Here is a 22,294-nt window from a genome sequence, read left to right on the forward strand (position 1 = left end):
CACCACCTGCTCAGGCTCCATCTCCGGAGAACTCTCCAGCGTCTCCTGCTCCATCACGACGCGAAGCTCCTCCGCCGCAGCCAACTAAGCCCTGAGAGAGGCAATCTCCGCATCTCGGCTCCGTAGCTCGTCCTCACGACGCCTCAAATCCTGGTCCCGACGAATGATCCCCAGCTCCTGGGCCTCGATCATCGACCTGGCTGCCTCCAACTCAGCACGGGCCCGAGCAAGCTCCGCCGGATCCGCAGTACCCTACAAAACACAATAACAGATCCTCAAGATCTAAAAACATGAAATACAACACAAAATACACAAAAACAGCACACAAGAGTACCTGAGAAAGCTGAGCCACCCTCGTAGCCAGGTCACCAGCAAGCGCCCTCCAGCGGTTAGCCATCTGCCACAAGTCCTGGTGACTAACAGTCGTCACCTACAAGTCAAAAATGTCCTTCAATACAATATAAGGCAAAGTGTAATTGAGGAAAGTGTTCAAGTCAGGAACTCACCCTCAGAACGATCAACCTCCACTCCATGCCAGCGTCGGTCACCTCGGCTGTCGCGGGCTCCGATAAGCGCGACTGAAGCTCCTCGCCACCCGGCCCCTGAAAAGTGGTCTCCGTCGGGAAAGCTGGGGGCTGAGTCCTCATCAGCATGTCGACTCCCTACCATTTGGATCCACATCAAAGATGACAAACCCTCCTGTTAAGAGAGGCAATGAAAACAAAATAACAGAGGAAAATATACCTCGATCGGGTACCAAGCAAGCCTCGACAACCGGAAGGTGTCGTAGTCGGCGTCCCGTAACAGCAGCTCCTCACCTACCTGGCCGTGAAGGTGCTCCTCAACCTCATCCGGGGTCGACTCCTGGAACAACACCCTGAGCAGGTCAACCGGCACGACGAAAGTCTCGGTGAAGTACTGACGAACTAAGCGCTCGCCCAGGTACCAAACCGGCTCAATCACCGTCTCCAAGTACAGACGCAGGGAGCTGCGAGGCCACAAACGCTCCCTGATGGCAGCCGATACGCCCGTGTAGTGCTCCCAAGGCCGCCCGACAAGCTGCATTCAAAACAAAGCTACTCAGCTAACTGGGGGCTTCATAAGCTACCTAATCATCCTATCTCTATCTATTTCTATAAAGGAGAGGGAAAGAGAGCAAGAACTTACATCAGCAATCCGAAGCTTGTTCACGGGACGCCTGCAGTCCTAATAAGTCGACTTAATCGACTTCTTCCGAGCCACCGTCCAACCCCTCACAGCAGGGTAGGTCGAGGGAACATCGTCTTTGGTCCCCGGACGCAGAGGAGTGAAGTAAGCATTCAACCAAGCCTGTAATCAAACACAGCAAACGCAAATCAGCCAATTTCTCAAAAATTACCAAAATCAAAATCAAAATCAAACTCAAAAAACCACTACAAAAAAAATACTCATACCTCAAAAATGAGGCCGGGACCAACCAAAGCAGGAGCACTACCCTCTCCCACTGTCTCCGGACGCACCGCCGCGTGCAAGTACCGGGTGAAACTCGCCAAAGCCGGCGTAACCCAGTCGAACTGACTCAAAGTGTCAAGGTCAGTAAGGAGAGGAAGCACTTTGGTTGACAAGCGCTCACCCTTGTCGCCAAAGTACGTGGCACCCAAGAAGTACCACAACCACAGCCGCACCTCCTTCGTTTCGGCCTCAACCTCTGCCTCCGGGCTCTCCAACGGCGCTAGAGTAACACCTGCCACCCTCCCAGTGAAGTGGTCCTTCACGTACGAACTCGCGATCAGGTACGGTGTAACGTCAGAAGGCTCCGGCAAAGCAGTACCGATCAGAGCAGTAACCGCAGGAGAGGTCACTCTCTTAGGCGTCTCAGTGAACTCAATGGGCAACTCGCAGCAGGGAAGGCCAGATACCATGGCGAAGTCCTCTAAAGTCACGCCGACCTCCTCAAACTCCATGTGGAACGACGACGTCGTATCCCAGTACCGATCCAACATGGCTCGGATCAGACACAGGTTCGCCCTAATCGAAGACCTATGAATGTCCCGCCAAGCTGCCACCAACGGCCCAAAAGCCGACCTCTCTATCAACGCCCTCGTCCCGGCTCGGAGAATGTCGTAGAAACCCAGACAGGTAGAGAAGCCCGAGAAAGTCCTCATGGTGACAATCTCCTGAAATCAAAAGCAAACAACGTCAGAATGCCTATTCAGGCCCGAAACTTCAAAAGTGACAAAATTTCAATCGAGGGACACGACTCACCAAGCCCTCGTGAGCACGGTAGGAGATGTGTCTGTCCAGTCGAAGCAACAATTGGCTGCCGTCAAAACCCTCGGCCCAAGCAGGCACCGCTCGCAAGTGCAACCCTCGCGGGGCTGTAGCCCGCCTGGCTCTCTAGCTCGCGACGTCGGCATCGTCCTCGACTGTCTCCGCCCTCCGTCTCTTATGGCCACGAGACTCAACATGACGGATGGGGCCCATCTCCACAACCCTGGTGACGTTCTGTAACGTCCGTCTAGTCGCACGAGGACGACGCTCCCTCGTAGAAACCCTCCTCCCGAAGGTACCAGCCTCAGACCCAGTCTGAGCTCTCCTAGTGGCAGTGGCCCCAACAACGGGCACCTCACGCTCCTCAACGGCCCCCGCATCCCCAACAGCCTGCTCAGGAGCTCTCTCCTCCTCAGTAACGTCCTCCACAACCACGGCGGGTGTGCTAGCCGGAGTACTAACCGGCCCCGTCCCGAACAACTCCTATAGAGTCGCAGCGAGGGACCTGGTCTGTCCCGAACACTCTCATACAAACAAAAAACGTCAGCCGAAATTTCGGCATTAGAACGGCATGAAATGGACAAATCCAAAAAAAACCAACAAGCAAAAAAAAAAAAAAAAAAACAACCTGCAAAGCAAAACAAGGGCAATCCCACCCAAAATCCAACCAAACAAAACCATTCACAAAAAGACAAACAAACACAAAACGACTCGCCCATCTTTTCAGGCAAAAGAAGAGTCAAAACCACAAAAAAAAAACGGCATTCCAAGACCCCTACAGGGTCCGCCAACAAACCAAAATGTATTCCCGACACAATGGGGTATTTTTCTACCGCTCAAAAAGGCAATTCATACGCTAATTTGAGCACAAACCGGTCAAAACTTCAAAAACGACCGCAAAAAGGCGAACGTGATTTTATCACACTTCAAGGTGACCTAAACTACCGATAAGGTCCATTTCAAGGCAAACTAACTCAATTCAAGCTCAAACAGACGCTTATTTAGTCAGACATAAGACCGTCACAAAAGGCAAAAATCCAATTTTGCCCACAATACCCAACAAAGGTCCATAAATGGCAAACACGGATTTTCCTGTCTACAATGCAACCTAGTGGGACCCACTATCCAAGCAAATAAACTTGGCATTGCGAAATGAGACGGTTTCTCACCTCACTCACGTTTTTCGACCATAGGGAGCGGGAACGGGGACCAAAATGCAAACTAAAAGCACCCCTATACTCCTAAACAGGTTTCTAACCTAATGCAAGCATCAATTTCACTCAAAATGGGCTGAATCAAAAACGCCCAATTCGATTTTCTAGGCTAAAATTCTGCCCTAATTCAATTAAGCTAAAAGATGAACAAATTTAAATGGATTCAAGAGGAAATACATACCTTGAGATGACATTGTTGTTAATGGCATGAATGGAAGCTAGCAAAGTATAACAATGGCGATATTTTGCGGTTTTTTTTTCGAAGATTGAAGACGAAAGGAATGAGGATGGTATGTAGCCTGAACTCGCGTCTTTTACAGAAAAAAAAGGGAAGCCCCTTTGATTCGCAAGAGGGCTCGCACCTCATTCAGGCGTCCCCTTGCTTTTTCATCGAAATTTGGGATTTGGTCCAATTTCCCATATTAAACTTCGAATTTTCATCGACGATATTAAAGGTCGTCATTTTCTTAAAGACAAAAACTAATAGTGAAAATCCAAAATTCACTATTTTCTTCAATTTTCAAAAATAATAGTGAAAATTCAAAATTCGCTATTTCTTCAAATTTTCAAACAACGGCAATTAAAACCGTCATTTCCGAAATAATGGTTGGAAATTAAATTCCACCATTTTCACTACCTAATGTGAACGGCAGCACATAAACCGTCACTTCAATTAATAGTGAAGATTCCAAATTCACTATTTCCATCAAATGTCAACGGCGGCACATAAACCGTCACTTCAAACGTAATAGCAAAATTTAAAATTTGCTATTTCCTTCAAAATTCGAATTCAACGGCGATCGAAACCACCACTTCAAATTCAAAAAAAAAAAGAAGAACGACGAATGGTGAAGATTCCAAATTCACTATTCCTTCAAATACCAGCAGGGGGCTTCCTCGCGGAACCCACTCATTTCAAAAACAGTGATAGTGAAAAGTCGAATTCACTATTTCCACAGCGGCATCATGAGTTCGTTACTTTCAAAACAAGCCCATTTGACGCGGCTATTCTCACGGTCCGTTAATCGACCGCACCATGGCTGGTGAGCCTTACTACGCACCATGGCTGGCGAGCCTTTGTACGCAAACATTCAAGGACACATCCCGAAGATGCCTCGGGTATATTTCCTTACCACAGCTGGCGAGCCTTTGTCCGCAAACACTCAAGGACACATCCCGAAGATGCCTCGGGTACATTTCCTTATCATAGCTGGCGAGCCTTTGTCCGCAAACACTCAAGGACACATCCCGAAGATGCCTCGGGTACATTTCCTTACCACAGCTGGCGAGCCTTTGTCCGCAAACACTCAAGGACACATCCCGAAGATGCCTCGGGTACATTTCCTTACCACAGCTGGCGAGCCATTGTCCGCAAACACTCAAGGACACATCCCGAAGATGCCTCGGGTACATTTCCATACCACAGCTGGCGAGCCTTTATCCGCAAACACCTCAAGGACACATCCTGAAGATGCCTCGGGTACATTTCCTTACCACAGCTGGCGAGCCTTTATCCGCAAACACCTCAAGGTCACATCCCAAAGATGCCTCTGGTACATTTCCTTACCACATCTGGCGAGCCTTTGTCCGCAAACGTGCAAGGACATATCCGAAGATGCCTCAGGTATGACTCCTTCTTATGGCCGACGAGCCTTTGTACGTAGTCTAATGGACTTTAAACGACCCGCACGGACAGTCGACAGACTCTAAACTGTGGGTTAATATCCGTATACTACCCCTTTAATTGTAGGACTATAACGTAAAATTTACATGTGAATATAGTCATAAAACATAAAACAGTAGAGAAACGATAAGAAGCAAGTAACAACCTCGGGTCCTTTAAATTGCGGCGTAAAGAACAGAAATCAAAGCAGATTTCCTCCTAATCGTTGCACCCAAGACTTGTCCGAGATATGCCCTTGTGCTAGAACAGTGTTCTCCGATTGCCTTGCAATATTGGGAGAACTGATGTGAGTTTTTCACTGGATGAGAGATCCGAATTTCGAGAGGCACTGTTCTCGAAACCCTAATAATTTTTAGCAAATCAAATTAGGTTAGACAAGAGAAGAGAACTCCCCTTTTTGTCTTTGTGATTCTCGGCCAAACCGAGTGAGAGGAGCCCATATGGGCTTTTCATTTTCTCTTCACTTAAACTCGCGGTCCGGTCCATAACTCGCTAAGTGTATATGACGTGGTCTGATTATAAACTGTTATCGGTTATCGGAAATTAAGGCATCAGCTAATAATACGGGTTAGCTGAATTATTAATACGTGTCCGACAAAACAGTATTGTATAATTATATTCAATATACATTTAATTAAATATAAATCGCTTATATTTAATTTTACGAATTAACTGGTTAATTCGCCTTAGCCCATGATATTTAATCCGTATTAAATATAATATCTCAACATCACATATTTGACTAATTACTAGTCAAATAACTCGGACTAACCGGTTAGTCGGTTTTGGCATCTACATGACAAAGATTTTCATACCGTCACATCTCTCGAACGTATCCTATAGGTGTGACTTTTAGGGACCAATTGATCACCGCCATCTGTATGACAATAACGTCAAACTTATCTAGCAAGCCAACCGTTATTGATAAACGTGGATCAACTGATAATAATACCAAAGTATGCCCTTTGATCCTTTTAGAGGTTTATAAGTCCTTGCACTAACTGTTAAGGACATCAACCCCAACAAGCTCCCACTTGTCCGTACAAGTGTATGTGCAATGACGTTATCCGCACTAACTGGAGGACACAAGCTCCAACAAACTCCCACTTGTCCGAACAAGTGTATGTGCGATAACCGATTCTCATATTCATTTAAAATTTCTCCCACTCAATGTAAAACAATTTGCAGATCTGGATCCACAAAGGTCGTATTTTACAATCGATCTGTATCTAGAGTGGTTTCCCCGACTAGAGAGTAACTTAACCGATAAAACGAATCCGTATCCGAGCATGGCCATGCATTTCGATTCTGACTCCTCGAGTGGCCCTGAGAAATATCGAGTACCCGATAAAGGCTGAATATTTCCTTCAACTCGACTCCTTCCGATCTAAGCACAAAGATGAAATGACCCGAAAAAAATCTACTTGGCCCCTGTTACGGATGACCGTGAGAAAGAAACCAAAGTCACCCAAAATCTGCCGTAGTCTCAAGAGACAGTCGATAGTCAAAGAATCGACTCTTAGGATCACCATGGAAGTCCTATCCACGACCGGGCAGCGAATGTTATAAAACATTTAGGACTCCACGTCGATGTCACAATGGTGTCCTACGAAATATCCGTATAAATCGCCTCTGTGATTGGTCATTCAACCGGTTGACTTATGGCTCGTTGAACCCACCATCAACCAACGTCACGAATAATTGCCGAGTTATCAGCTCATGTGGGCAATTAAGGACTAACAAGATATGATGTTAGTTCAGTTCACTTTGTGGTGTTCAAAATTGTCGTACAATTCCACATGAAAAACAAAATATATATATAAATATCAAAACGATGATGTCATATAGAGTACAAACGTGAATGAATCTAATCCATAAAAAGTACTACAACTCAGGAACACGTTTGATTCCCATGGAATTAACGTGCCCTTCATGCTTATCTTGTCGTAATGCTTTAGTGAGAGGATCTGCTATGTTATCATCAGTAGCAATCTTTTCTATCACTACTTCCTTTTGCTCCACGTAATCTCGGATTAGATGAGCTTTCCGTTGTACATGTCTAGACTTGTTGCTAGACTTTGGCTCCTTAGCTTGGAAGATGGCACCACTATTGTCGCAATAGATGGTGATCGGGTCATTCGAACTAGGCACTACAGAGAGCCCATGTAAGAATTGACGCATCCATATCGCTTCCTTTGTTGCTTCGACGCGGCATAGTACTCGGACTCGGTCGTAGAATCTCTTGTATGTGCTTTGTTTCGAACTCTTCCACTGATCAGCGCCATTAAGAGTAAAAACGAATCCAGATTGAGATTTCGAGTCGTCTCGATCCGTTTGGAAGCTAGCATCTGCGTAAACGGTTGCGCATAGCTTTTGAGAGCCTCCATAAGTCAATGCCCAATCTTTAGTCCTCCTGAGGTACTTAAGAATGTTCTTGACACCAACCAATGTGGTTCACCTGGTTCTTTGTTGGAATCGACTTGTCATACTCAATGCATATGCCACGTCCGGACGTGTGCATATCATGGCATACATGATTGATCCTATAGCCGAGGCATAAGGAATTCGTGTCATGCGCTCTTTCTCTTCCGGTGTCTCTGGTGCCTGAGACTTGCTCAAATGCACCCCTGGAGCCATAGGAAGGAACCCCTTCTTGGAGTTAGTCATGCTGAATCTCTCTAGGACTTTGTCTATGTAAGACTCCTGACTGAGAGATAACATCCGTCGTGATCTATCTCGATAGATACGGATGCCAAGAATTCTTTGTGCCTCTCCCAGATCTTTCATCTGGAAATGGTTTTTCAACCATACTTTCACCGAAGATAAGAGAGGTATGTCATTCCCAATCAGGAGTATGTCGTCAACATACAATATTAGAAAGACAATCTTGCTCCCACTCGACTTGATATATAGACATGGTTCCTCGACCGATCGAGTAAATCCATTGTCTTTTATCACTTGGTCGAAGCGATGATTCCAACTCCTTGATGCTTGCTTAAGTCCATAAATGGAACGCTTAAGCTTGCACACTTTCTTAGGATGTTCTGGATCAATGAAACCTTCGGGCTGTACCATGTACAACTCTTCCTCCAAAAAGCCGTTTAAGAAGGCGGTTTTCACGTCCATTTGCCAAATTTCATAGTCATGAAAAGCGGCAATCGCTAAGATAATCCGAATGGAACGCAAAGATAACTACGGGTGCAAAAATCTCATCGTAGTGCAAACCTGGCACTTGGGTGAAACCTTTAGCAACTAGTCGTGCTTTGTAGATATCTTGTTGACCTTCCACAGAATGCTTTATCTTGTAAAGCCATTTGCATTGAAGGGGACGAACCTTAGCAGGTAAGTCAACAAGATCCCACACGTTGTTCTCATACATGGAGTCCATCTCGGATTGCATGGCCTCAAGCCATAGCTTTGAGTCAGAACTGGTCATGGCACCTTTATAGGTTGTGGGTTCACTACTCGTTAAGAGTAGAATGTCATCTATGTCATGTTCCTCGACCATACCGATGTATCTGTCCGGAGGAATAGAGACTCTTCCCGACCTCCTAGGTTCCTCAGGAATATTCACCGCAGCCGTGATTGAAGGAATCGGTTCCTCCAATGGTTGCTCGGTGTTTGGTTCTGGAACCTCCGACAGGTCGAAGGTTCTATCACTCTTTGCATTCTCGAGAAATTCCTTCTCTAAGAATGTCGCACTAGCCGCAACAAAAACACGTTGTTCGGTTGGTGAATAGAAGTAATGACCAAGCGTTCCTTTAGGATAGCCTATAAAGTATGTCTTGACCGATCGCGGGCCGAGCTTATCCTCGTGTCTCCACTTGACATAAGCCTCGCAGCCCCAAACCCGTATAAAGGACAAGTTAGGGACCGTTCCCTTCCATAGTTCATATGGAGTCTTGTCAACAGCTTTAGACGGACTTCGGTTGAGTATTAGAGCGGCTGACATAAGAGCATAACCCCATAATGAATCAGGTAATATCGTGTGACTCATCATGGATCGAACCATATCAAGTAGTGTTCGATTTCTCCGTTCGGACACACCATTCAACTGAGGTGTTCCAGGTGGAGTTAACTGTAGGGCAATCCCACAGTCCTTTAGGTGTTGATCAAACTCGTGAGAAAGATACTCGCCACCACGATCCGAACGCAGTGTTTTTATCTTTCTACCCAATAGGTTCTGTACCCTATTTTGGTATTCCTTGAATTTCTCAAAGGATTCACTTTTGTGCTTCATTAAGTAGACATAGCCATATCTACTCAAATCGTCCGTGAAAGTGATGAAATACCTATAGCCTTCTCGTGCGGTGATTGACATAGGACCACATACATCCGTGTGTATGAGCCCTAATAGGTCAGCAGCGCGCATTCCAACACCTTTGAAGGAAATCCGAGTCATTTTACCGATGAGACATGATTCACACGTGCCAAATGATTGAAAATCAAAGGCCGAGATAGCTCCATGTTTGATGAGCTGTTTTACGCGTTTCTCATTAATGTGTCCCATACGGCAGTGCCATAGATACGTTTGATCTTTGTCACCAACCTTTAACTTTTTATTCATTACGTGTAATATTTCGGTGGTCCGATCTAAAACATAAATTCCGTTCATGGAGACTCGCCTTGTAAATCATATCGTGTAATGAGAAAATGCAAGTATTATTTTCTATTACAAATGAAAAACCAAGTTTATCAAGCGCAAAATAATGTTTTTGGAAAGACTGGGTACATAATAGCAATCATATAATGATAACTCAAATCCGCTAGGAAGTCGGATCACATATGTCCCCTTGGAGATGGCAAATACTCTTGCTCCATTCCCAACACGCAGTCCACCTCACCCTTTACGAGGGGTTCGATGTTTCGGAGCCCCCGCACATGATTACACAGATGAGAACCACAACCAGGATCAAGTACCCAAGTTCCGTAACTTGCGTGGTTAATCTCAATCATATGAATAAAAGTAGAAGAGAGAGAAGACATACCAACAGGTTTAACACGACCTGCCTTTAAGTCCTCATGATAAACAGGACATGTGCGTCTCCAATGCCCAGTCTTGTGGCAATGATGGCATTCCATGTTTTCACTCTTGCTCTTTGTCATGCTCGATGAGTTGCTCGACTCACCAGACCACTCTTACCCGAACCCGACTTCTTGAACTTCGCCTTACCTCTTTGTTAGGTTTGCCTGAGCTTTGCCCTTACCTTTCCCTTTGTTTGACACAACGAGAACATCCTGTTTCGAACTCCCACTGAACTTCATGTCCTTCTCGGTCTGTACGAGAAGGGAGTGCAGTTCATGCGGAGTTTTCTTCAAATCATTCATATAGTAATTCGCTCTGAATTGCGAATAACCATCGTGGAGTGAGTGAAGAATACGGTCGATAACAATATTCTCGCTGATGTTACGCTTAAAGGTCTCCAGTTTCTCGACATTCTCAATCATGCTGAGAATGTGTGGGCTAACCGGTTGGCCCTTCTGGAGTCTCGCATCAAAGAAGCGAGTGGTATGCTCATAGGTCACGATTCTCGGTGCTTTCGAGAATTCCTTAGTGAGCGTGGTGAAAATCTTGTTTGCACCATGGGCTATGAAGCGCTTCTGCAAATTGGATTCCATTGCAAAAATGAGTACGTTTTTAATCGCACCCGCTTCCATACAGAAATCGTTAAACTTGGCGATTTCGGTAGCTCTAGCCGTGGGACCTGGGTTTGCCGGGAGGGGCTCTAACAAAAATTTGAGCTTCCCGTCAGCAGTGGCAGCATTCCGTAATGCCGCCTCCCAGTCCGCGAAGTTGGATCCATCATTCTTCAGTCGAGTAGACTGATTCATCTGATTCATGAAGATCCTAAGCCAGGACTCACGGTCCAATGTGGCACTTGGCATTGGGTTATCACTTGAACCAGCCATTTGATGTTTAGCAGTTTAAAATCGTGATCTACACTGAAAAAGAAAGAAAAACAAAACGAAATAAGCAACTCATCGAGGTGATTTAAGTCTATTTTAAAATTCATTTTAAACATGTAGACTCTCGCACTTGCATAATTGATCTCCCTCAAGAATGATACAAGTGATCCCAAGACTCAATTTCTGTAAATTGATAAGCCAACTGTTTAGCCAATTCTTCCGGAAGAACTCTTGGTCGATAGATTTCCGTAAATCCTATCTATAGTCCACCATAGTCACAGGATCGTACGAGTGACCATAGTGTTGAGATAAAATAGGTCAATCGGTTCCAACTTACCCGACGTAGAAGGGGTCATAGTATGCCTACCGACGAAGAAGGGACTCATTGGAGTTTGACCTATAAAGACCGTTCTCAATTTTTGTTTATACGAGGAAGATCCCATCAACTAAATTATAATTCATTTTAAGTGAACGAATAACTAGCGTTTGTCGTGAATGAATTTATCTGGATGATGGCTTTAAAACGTGTGACATGAGAATGTCAATGAAAACTAACTCGTGACCTCTATATGTGTCAGTTTTCATGCAATAATTAGGTGGTTTGGTTTTTAGGCGGAATATGATGCATATTATCGTTGCGAAAAATAAATAAGGAATGCAAAAACGTAAATAAAAAATTCCTAGTGTGGCCTATCCTAGTATAAGAACATAATACAACTTTGGAATCCACCGTTGGACCCGAAAAGCTTGTCTTGATGTTCCATCTTGATCCAAGTAGCGGGAGTGAGCATCTGGTCTCCATCTTTGGTCTTCTCAAAAATTACAATTTAAAATTACAAAAATAAACCTATTTACATTCTAATTAAAAACTGTAATTACAAGTGAAAAAACCAAAACAGAGATACGAGATCTCAAAATACAACCAAGACCGTGTTCCATCATTACGGTAACACGTTCTACTAAGGCCACACTAAGTTACAACCGTTTGCAAAATTAAATACGTAATAAAAGGCATTCACGGCATTCAAGATAGACGATAAATAAAAATGCATCAACTAAAAACAAATTCTTTCGTGACATAATTCTGTAATTATGTTAAATTTATCCAAACCACCTTTTAATGATTAAAATTCGTGTGATAAAACCGCTTCTATCATATAATTTTAATCTATTATAATCCGTCATTTTAAAGACGCTTTAAAACAACTATATGGTACGTGAGTGAACCGATTCACTATTAAGCGAGTGTACTATATCCGTATAAAGTACATATTGAAGCCAAAAGAAAATTTAAATCAAAAGAAACAAATTTTCAAAGCTGTTAAAGACGAAATCCCTCGATCCAGGGACACAAGTGCTCGATCGAGGAACTAAAGGGCTCGATCGATCAACCAAGTCGATCGAGGGGTATGCTAATCAGGGAGTACTCGATCGACTAAACTGGAGGTCGATCGAGAACTTATATCAGCAAATCTACTCGATCGAGTACGAGGACAACTCGATCGAGCAGAGGGGTTTTGAAAGGGGTCGATCGAGTACAACAGGGACTCGATCGAGCAAAAGGTTTTGGAACAGGGTCGATCGAGTACAGCAGGGACTCGATCGAGCAAAATTATACAGAAAAGCCACTCGATCGATTAAAAACTTGGTCGATCGAGTGCAAAAGTCTCTCGAAAAAATTCAAAACCCTCGTGAAAACATATTTCGAGACAAAAACAATTGCAAATACGATCAAAAATGCATTAAAACAAATTTGACAATTGACAAAACATGACATATTGTTATAATCTCTGTATAAAACAACAATATGCATAAAAACAAATCGAAAAAGATGAAATTACCGTGTAATACATGACACGGTTTCAAAAAAAAATTTCTGCCGTGTATACTAGGCACGGTTTTCGAGACAAAAGCAAAGTCGTTTCAAGATCATTTTATGAAAAACACATATAAAAATTTACGTGGCCTCGCTCTGATACCACTTGTGGGTTAATATCCGTATACTACCCCTTTAATTGTAGGACTATAACGTAAAATTTACATGTGAATATAGTCATAAAACATAAAACAGTAGAGAAACGATAAGAAGCAAGTAACAACCACGGGTCCTTTAAATTGCGGCGTAAAGAACAGAAATCAAAGCAGATTTCCTCCTAATCGTTGCACCCAAGACTTGTCCGAGATATGCCCTTGTGCTAGAACAGTGTTCTCCGATTGCCTTGAAATATTGGGAGAACTGATGTGAGTTTTTCACTGGATGAGAGATCCGAATTTCGAGAGGCACTGTTCTCGAAACCCTAATAATTTTTAGCAAATCAAATTAGGTTAGACAAGAGGAGAGAACTCCCCTTTTTGTCTTTGTGATTCTCGGCCAAACCGAGTGAGAGGAGCCCATATGGGCTTTTCATTTTCTCTTCACTTAAACTCGCGGTCCGGTCCATAACTCGCTAAGTGTATATGACGTGGTCGATTATAAATCACATCGGTTATCGGAAATTAAGGCATCAACTAATAATACGGGTTAGCTGAATTATTAATACGTGTCCGACAAAACAAAACGATTGTATAATTATATTCAATATACATTAATTAAATATAAATCGCTTATATTTAATTTTACGAATTAACTGGTTAATTCGCCTTAGCCCATGATATTTAATCCGTATTAAATATAATATCTCAACATCACATATTTGACTAATTACTAGTCAAATAACTCGGACTAACCGGTTAGTCGGTTTTGGCATCTACATGACAAAGATTTTCATACCGTCACATCTCTCGAACGTATCCTATAGGTGTGACTTTTAGGGACCAGTTGATCACCGCCATCTGTATGACAATAACGTCAAACTTATCTAGCAAGCCAACCGTTATTGATAAACGTGGATCAACTGATAATAATACCAAAGTATGCCCTTTGATCCTTTTAGAGGTTTATAAGTCCTTGCACTAACTGTTAAGGACATCAACCCCAACATAAACTGTTCCCGACGACAAGTCCTTGGCTCGTACCCTCGAGTCGCCTTGGCGTCGCCCTTCTCGACGGTAGGTCCTTGGCCCGAATCCTTTCGAGCCGCCTCGACGTCGTTTGGGTCTCCAAGTTGTAAACTTCGATTGACCTGGGGGCTCTCCTTTGACTTTCGCCTTGTCCAAGCCTCAGTCAAAGTGGGGGCTCTATAGATACCCAGTATCTGCTGAGACTCCAACAAACACCCGATGATTATCGGACGATAACATGTTTTGGAATCGCGGCGTTTGATCGACAGTTTGTGTACAACTTTACGTCGGAAAACTTAAAACGATTTCGAAAATAAAATACTTCAAAACATTTCAAAAATACCTGGAGTGTTTAATGCACGACGACGGGATCGCAATGACACTAACTAGAGTCGAAACCGGCACCGGACCAAAAACCGACTCAAAAATTCAAATCCCGACTCCAACAACGAGTCAAACCGAGTCAACCACCAAAAACAAAACATTTCAAATCTTCTACCTTAAGTTTTCCCGGATTCATGTTGGTCAAGTACCAAACATGTGACTACAAAACCTAGGATAGAACAAATCATGATTGCGTTTGTTGTGAAAGCGACAAGAAAACTCGAAGAACCGCGACGTGGCTCGCGCCTCTTTGAGCAGCCCAGGTGGCCACGTCACTCAAAACTCACACAACCACTCATTTCCCTATAAATACCCCTCAAATGCCCCCCATTTGAGACTTACGCGAGTGTCTGCCCCCTCTTTTCTCCCTTAAAATTCTCGACTCGACTTCTTAAGTCACAATACGACGCGTATTTACGACCTACCTATCGTAAATACAAGCCTTACACATTGTTTGGTACCGTCATCGTGCATTAAATCACTTGACCGACCATTTCGACCACTACACCATCACTAATATTAAAACACTCTTTTTACTTACCAAAACGGTTTTAAACCGAGTTTTTTCCGATCAAACGAGTTGTTACACTTACGTCGGTCACTCGCCATAACCAAACATGTAAATATGAGGGTGTAAAAATCCTCTTTTATTATGTTTTCATTTGTTTCATGACTATAACATGCTAAAACGTGCATAACATGAACCAAAACATGGAATAAACGAGCCAAAACTGATTTTTGGCCTGGGACAGAAGCCCCTTGGTTCGCCGGCTAGCCCACGCCTAAATGGGGTATCCAGGCACGAGATCAACCGTGTTTGTTCTCGTCATTTCCCTTTAATCCATTTTCATATTTGTAATCGGTTTTCACCATTTCAAATATTTTCAAACTCTTTTTATTTCATCTTATTTGTTATAACCATAAAACATTTTTTACCCTTGGTTCCTCATACCATGACGGTTAAATCCGTGTTTCGGTGATAATATTTGGTTAATGACATTTAAAAGGTATTTTAAAACCTTTTATTTCATTTCTTTACACTTCTAAAAACAATCATATTAGTCCCCAACACAAAGTCATCTTTGGTTCAACATACCATGCCAGATTTTAACCCGGGTACGATGATGGCTATTTGTTCATTCAAAATCGTATTTGCAAAATGCCTTATTAAGACAAATGGATCACGTTATGCACCCTAAACCTAATACGGTAAATGGATGTTTAATTTCCGTCTTGCATGCAAATCAATCATTAATCCAACTCGACATCTTATACTTGATACTTGGATTAAATCAACCGACTTAGAAAGCTCTCACATATTAGGTTTAAATTATTGGATGCGCATTCATGCATTTAAGCCGTTTTATCAACTTTTGCATTCAACCAACCAAGATCGATCAGTAGAGGCCGCTAACGCGGGCGGGATTGGGTGTCTGATTAAAGGGCTTCCCAATACGTACCTTCACCTCTTACTCAGAAACTTTGGATAGTGGACGACCTTATCCAGGGCGTACGAGAGTCATTCTAGAGATATGATGCTAAAGAGGGACGATTTCCATATCTTTAGTACCTATGTCAAACGCTGCTTTGTGCTTAGATTTCACCGAGATATAAAGTGAAATTCGAACGGGTTCCAAGCATCCCACAAATGCTTGGTGGCAACTCCGAACATCTCTAATTTTTTCGAGACCCTTACCGAGATGAAACCGACCGATCTAAAACGATCCGGTCGAAAGCATTTTTACGCCGCCGAGCGTGGCTTTCAAAAGACCGCTGCATGTCCACAGATTGGCTGGGCGTGCAGGTGGCCCGTGACTACGGACCGGTAGGTGGACCCCCAAATCCACAGACCGAGACGTGGCCCATGTCCACACATAGGATCCTTTAAATTCTAAACACACCATATAAATGATAAAACAAGCATAAAACGTCCTAACACGAATTGATACAGATAATTTGATACTCTTAAAAGTTCATAATTATTATCTAATTCCCTTCGGGGGTCGGGAAGAAATCATCCACTTCTAGGTGAGTTGTATCGCCTGAATCAAAGTCACATTCGCCATCTTCAATCACCATATTTGTTTCGGTATTCTTTCTTTTATGCTTTATTGATTGAAGATAAAGATCAACAAGGTGTTTGGGTGTGCGACAAACGCGTGACCAATACCCTTTTGCAACACAACGATAACATATATTGGTCACGGTTTCGCTTTTATCTTTCTCACTCGTATTATCTTTTCGGTTACACTGCGGATGGGAATGTGTCTTTTTGAAATAACCTCCACGACCTCCATTACGACCACCAAATCTACGTCCACGCCCACGGCCGCGCCATTGTCCACGGCCACGACCTTGACCACTGCTGCTGGCATGGTCTCTATAATTCACCTTTTCATTATAGAACATAATGTTTGCTTCTGGCAATGGTGTAGAACCAGTAGGACATGATTCATGATTTTTCATTAAAAGCTCATTATTTTGCTCAGCCACCAACAAACAAGATATTAATTCAGAATATTTCTTAAAACCCTTTTCACGATATTGTGTCTGCAGGACAATATTATTAGCATGAAAAGTAGAGTATGTTTTTTCTAACATATCCATATCTGTGACTTTCTCGCCACATAACTTCAATTGAGAAGTAATTTTGAACATGGCTGAATTATATTCACTGACAGATTTGAAATCTTGCAATCTCAAATGCATCCAATCATCGCGAGCGTTTGGCAATATGACGATTTTCTGGTGATCATACCTTTCCTTTAGATTGCTCCAAAGGATTTGTGGGTCTTTAATAGTCAAATATTCGTTTTCAAGACCCTCGTGGAGGTGACGACGAAGAAATATCATAGCATTAGCCTTATCTTGACATGTTGTTTTATTTCCATCTTTTATCGTCTCACCAAGCCCTTTTGCATCTAGGTGTATTTCAGCATCTAACACCCAAGGTAAATAATTCTTTCCCGAAATTTCAAGAGCCGCAAATTCAAGTTTTGCAAGGTTTGACATGATTTTCATTATTAACAATATAATAATTTAAATTTGGTCATGAAAATTATCATGAAATAAAAAAAAATAACAAAACAAAACAAAAAAAAAAGTTTTCTTGAGTAATCTATACACAAAGTGCATAGTAGACACTAATGTTAGCGGTAATCTGTATACAAAGTATACAGTAGACCAAATATATTAAATTAATTATGTATGAATGAATATAGTATATAGATGTGTAACATGAAAATCAACAAATTTATCAAACAAATTGTGTAATATGCAAATGGAGTCTCATAATGCAAGTTATCATTATCTTTAATATCAATTATTTATCATTGAAGAGTTTAACTACGGTTATATGTATGATTATGTACATGCAAAGATTATGTGAACAAAAGAATTCATATATACAAGTGAATGTGTAAAAACTTGTGTCATAATCACAATAATATAAATATAGTATAGATAGAAAACTTACAAATTAATTTGGTAGATTTGTTAAGCAAGGATCGAAAATCGAAATCAAAGGCGAAAAACTATAAGTTCTCAACAAACCTAAATTTGATGATTCTCCCAAATGTGTTATTGATCTTGAATAGAGAATCGTGCTGATAACGTATTATAATTATACTTTGATAAGAGAAGATAATATAAAGAGAGAAAACAATATAAGAGAAAGTTAGTATTGTTGTATATATTTTTATCCATGTACATGTGATACATATATATAGATTACAAAGATACCTCCTGGTGAAAGGTAACAATGGTTCCTAAAGGATAAGGAGATGGAAAGTTACAATGGTTGGGAATAATAGATACAATGGTTGGGGATGTAAGGGTATCATGGTCATCCACTATACATATTTTATAACAAATTTACACTTATTAATTTTACTGTTTTTTGTTAGTTGTAGCGTCTGTCAGCTTCAACATTTTTTGTATGCTTCAACACTTTGGCTTTGCCTAAAGACATTGTTCATCCAACTAATTTCCTACAAATTGCTAGGAACAACAGCTTTTTTAACTGTCAAATATCGTGGTTGTTTGTGTGAAAACAAGCACAGTAACATAAGGTACTCTGGATGTCGTAACTATCCTCCTATACTTTGGGATCTACTCTAAATTGCAAGGGTTAGTTTGAGGCATGGCTGCAGATGCGTAATCTAATAAGCAGCGCAAAATTAATTCTATAATTTAGTGCCCAGGGATGAATGATATAATTCTCAAATCTAAACATAGGAATCTTCAAAGATACTTATATATCATGAAAAGGCCAATTACACAACGTGAATAGAGTTTGCACAAGAGTACATGTGGATGCTAAATTACAAACTAAGCGATCAGATAAATGACTAATTACCTCCCTGGATAGATGGATGGTTTCACCATGCTAATCTAATCTAATTCTAAAATCTAAAATCTAATGATTAAGTAAGTTGTAGTTGTTTGAGTTGTGTGTGTCGTTTGTCTTGGTAAATGCTTCCTTATGTAGGTGTTCTTTACCGGTTCAATTCCTTGTAACTACTTCCTTAGTAGGAGAGTGGTTTGTTAACCACTGATGTTCCTTGAAACTGCACCCGAGCGCTCAATGACTTCCCCTGGTGCAACGTTCATTTCTTGAGCCTTAGTTCTTCCTTCTCATGAATCACCTTAAAAAGGCCCAAATATCTATTCTTTAGATAATAGGCCCACATATCCTTACAATAATAAATTTAATATCTTAACTAAATTGAGCGCTAACAAATACTCCCCAACGTTCAAAGATTATTTGACATAAAACCTTTGGCGACGCTGAATCATCTTCCCAGGCCAAGCGCTTTGCTGGGTTAAGTTGATTAAGCCAAAATTCATGTCCTTTAATCAAAGAATGTGATGTTTTGTAAATGCCATTACATTCTACCAGATTTCTCTATCTTAATTTGGAAAACATTTGCATAACCATAAAGGATTCATCAGACCCTAATGTAAATAAAGGATTAGAGTGTTTCTTGTCGCCTTGATGACAATGTTGGATTTATGTGTTAATTATATGGTTGTTACTGTATTTGTAACAATGATTCTTGATATTATCATGTTGGTTGATGGATGTTACGTGGATGAGATATTGTTGTGAGGATTGACTTGGCATTGCACTTTGTTGTTGGGGGACCGGTGCGGGTAACCGGGTTCCTTAGGCGCCGTCGTATGCGGAGGGCCACCCGTTGAGTCTCCCTTTGTGGGCCTGTCACAAGAAGGATATGCACATTTATGATTCGGGGAGTGTATATGGTCGAATACGTTCGCCCTGTGATTGAATACCACCTGTTGCCGTGTAATTAGTAGTACGCTTGTTAGGGCCGCCTTGTGATTGCAAGCGCCTAGGTCCATTTTTCTTGTCTATCTTGTATTGTGATGCTGTGAGGTTTGTAGAACGCTTGTTAGGGCATCCTTGTTAGATTAATCTTAGCTAGTAGATTTAATTATTTTAATGGTTGGTTGAGTTTGTTTAAGAGTCTTGTTTGGAGTAGGTGTTAGCATAGGACTTTTTTTTGTTAGCTATAGATAGCAAGGTTGTATCTTAATTAGTTAGTCGAGTTATAAGAAAAAAATGCAGCTTGTGTGCAATTTTGCAGTGCGGATTCGAAGAGTTCATTCCAGCCTTTGTTATTATTTGACGCGTCTTCAACTAATAACCAGAATTATATTCCATAGGTCTTGACTCACCATTATTCGTATTATAGCTCTAACCTGAGCAAATATCCCCTTCTTGTATTCGTTAATTTCTGTTTGTTTGTCACGCCAAACACGTAACCAAATCGTATCACTTTCCCTTGTACCTTGAAGTGTTCAACTTGTCCATATGTGGACAGTATAGTGTAATCTTATCTACAAATAAGACGATCTTATATTAAAACAATGCTAGACCAACTCGAACCTCTTCGACAAATCTCATTAACCTATAACGACCTTATAATAACTTATTCACCTCATTTATTTCCATCATTAAATAAGATGTATAGGCTATTACAAATCCAAAGAAAATCGATTAGCATATAATATAGCTCTGTGTCAAAATAGTTTTATCATAAATCCATCTCATGCAAAATTTGTAAAATGATAGACCTCAGACAAAATAACAAACTCACTCAACAATCATATATCAATTGGTGTAGATCGATTGGTTATAACAGTAATACAAAACTTATTCATGCATTCTATTCTTATAAATCAAAAATAGACTTTTATCCTCTTATTATTTATCACTTGGTATTTAGTGCTTTGTAACATTGGCAACGATTAAGTAGGCAAAGTATTAGTTTTATCACAAACTAAATTACTTGCTCCAAGTGATCCCACATTAGATCCATTAATTTCGCATTCAGAGTCTTTGACTATTATACTTAATCACTTCATTCATTAATTTTAATCAAATTCCTTTTTCAATTTACACTTCTATCTATCTAAATCTAAAAAACAAAAAAAAAAACAAAAAACAAAAAAATGAGAGATGATTATAATGCTCAACATACTTCAACTTACCCTAGAAAATCAACCTCAATCTTTAAATTCACAAGTCTCACAAGTATTCCAATTATTCTCCTAATTGCCATAACATTTGTCCTAGGTTACATTTCTTCATCAATTTCATACCGTACCAAATGTCCAAGGGATCACGCCCGGTACGATATACCAGAATGTGGTAACCCCATCCCACCCGACCAGGTCCGGTCCACCCTTTTGAATGGCTTATATGACGGTGTCTCACCCTATGAGAACTTCCCGCCACCCGGGATTGCACCACTCCTCCAGCCCACAAGGGTCGAGGGCTGGGGGTCAACTGATGTCGTCTTTTCGAACCTGGTTAGAAAGGTCCGCCCTCGTACCATCATCGAGATTGGGTCCTTTCTAGGGGCCTCAGCGACATACATGGGTAATTTAACTCGAGAACTTGGCCTTGACACTCAGATCCTCTGCTTAGACGATTTTCGAGGTTGGGCGGGGTTTCGAGGCATGTTTAAGGGTTTTCCGATGCAAAATGCCAATGTAATGTTATTGGCTCAGTTTATGAAGAACGTTGTTACGTTAAACTTGGCTGATACAATCATACCTCTTCCATTCTCTTCGGCATCGAGTCTCGATAAACTATGTGAGCTGGGAGTGTTTGGAGATCTGATAGAGGTTGATGCAGCTCATGATTTTCACTCTGCATGGGATGATATTAATCGAGCGTACAGAGTGTTAAGGCCTGGTGGAATATTATTTGGTCATGACTATTTTAATCAGCAAGATGATTATGGTGTGAGAAGAGCCGTTGACTTGTTCGCTAAGATGCATGGATTTACTATTAGAACAACAAAAGAACATTGGATCCTTGATATATATGGCTAGAAATTTATTTATAATCATGGTTTCCTTGTTTAATAATCTCAAGTTTCAACAATCTCCAATTTGTAATCTTGAGAATGAGTTTGTTTAGATCGGTTATTTTTAAATTTGTATCATATATTGTAATGTTAGATTTATCTGAGAGGTTGTTTGATAAATTTACTAACCTAAATTTTAAGAATATATGGTAGGTTCACCTCCTTAGAATTATTTTTCTATTTTCTTTGTCTTTTTAATTATATACACACCTTTTGTGCTCATACTTTTCTCTGTGTTTCCTCGTTGAGTGCCGAGAGTTCCTTTTTACGCCATATTTTCTTATTCAAGACCAACTATTGTTGATCGTGCGTGCTTCTATGCGTTTACACACTTCTATTTGTTCACCTTTCTACGTTTCTCCGTTGGTATTTAAAATATATGTTGCTTTTTTTTTCGACAATAGTAAACTGATTTAATAGATGTAAAAAGAGTAGTGTTACAGGAACCGACAAAA

General features: G+C 41.3%; 2 protein-coding genes and 1 long non-coding RNA gene across 3 annotated transcripts; 1 reads left to right on the forward strand and 2 right to left on the reverse strand.

Annotated features, from left to right (window-relative positions):
• Positions 1 to 351: 351 nt before the first annotated feature.
• On the reverse strand, positions 352 to 1,053 carry LOC141615122 (uncharacterized). Its single transcript, XR_012529637.1, has 3 exons — positions 745 to 1,053; positions 507 to 662; positions 352 to 430 (listed from the first exon to the last, which is right to left on the reverse strand). It is a non-coding gene; the product is annotated as an uncharacterized LOC141615122 (long non-coding RNA).
• A 15,372-nt stretch (positions 1,054 to 16,425) lies between these two features.
• On the reverse strand, positions 16,426 to 17,451 carry LOC141614133 (uncharacterized). The gene has a single exon (XM_074432888.1). The coding sequence runs from the start codon at positions 17,449 to 17,451 to the stop codon at positions 16,426 to 16,428; it is 1,026 nt and encodes a 341-aa protein (XP_074288989.1).
• A 3,465-nt stretch (positions 17,452 to 20,916) lies between these two features.
• On the forward strand, positions 20,917 to 21,804 carry LOC141614134 (uncharacterized). The gene has a single exon (XM_074432890.1). The coding sequence runs from the start codon at positions 20,917 to 20,919 to the stop codon at positions 21,802 to 21,804; it is 888 nt and encodes a 295-aa protein (XP_074288991.1).
• Positions 21,805 to 22,294: the final 490 nt, after the last annotated feature.

The sequence above is a fragment of the Silene latifolia genome, chromosome 11 (assembly GCF_048544455.1).
Source record: "Silene latifolia isolate original U9 population chromosome 11, ASM4854445v1, whole genome shotgun sequence".
Taxonomy (NCBI): domain Eukaryota; kingdom Viridiplantae; phylum Streptophyta; class Magnoliopsida; order Caryophyllales; family Caryophyllaceae; genus Silene; species Silene latifolia.

Bases quoted from the DNA above. Each gene is read 5' to 3' on its own strand.
- LOC141614134 (XM_074432890.1), top strand. From the start codon at position 20,917: ATGAGAGATGATTATAATGCTCAACATACTTCAACTTACCCTAGAAAA.
- LOC141614133 (XM_074432888.1), bottom strand. From the start codon at position 17,451: ATGTCAAACCTTGCAAAACTTGAATTTGCGGCTCTTGAAATTTCGGGA.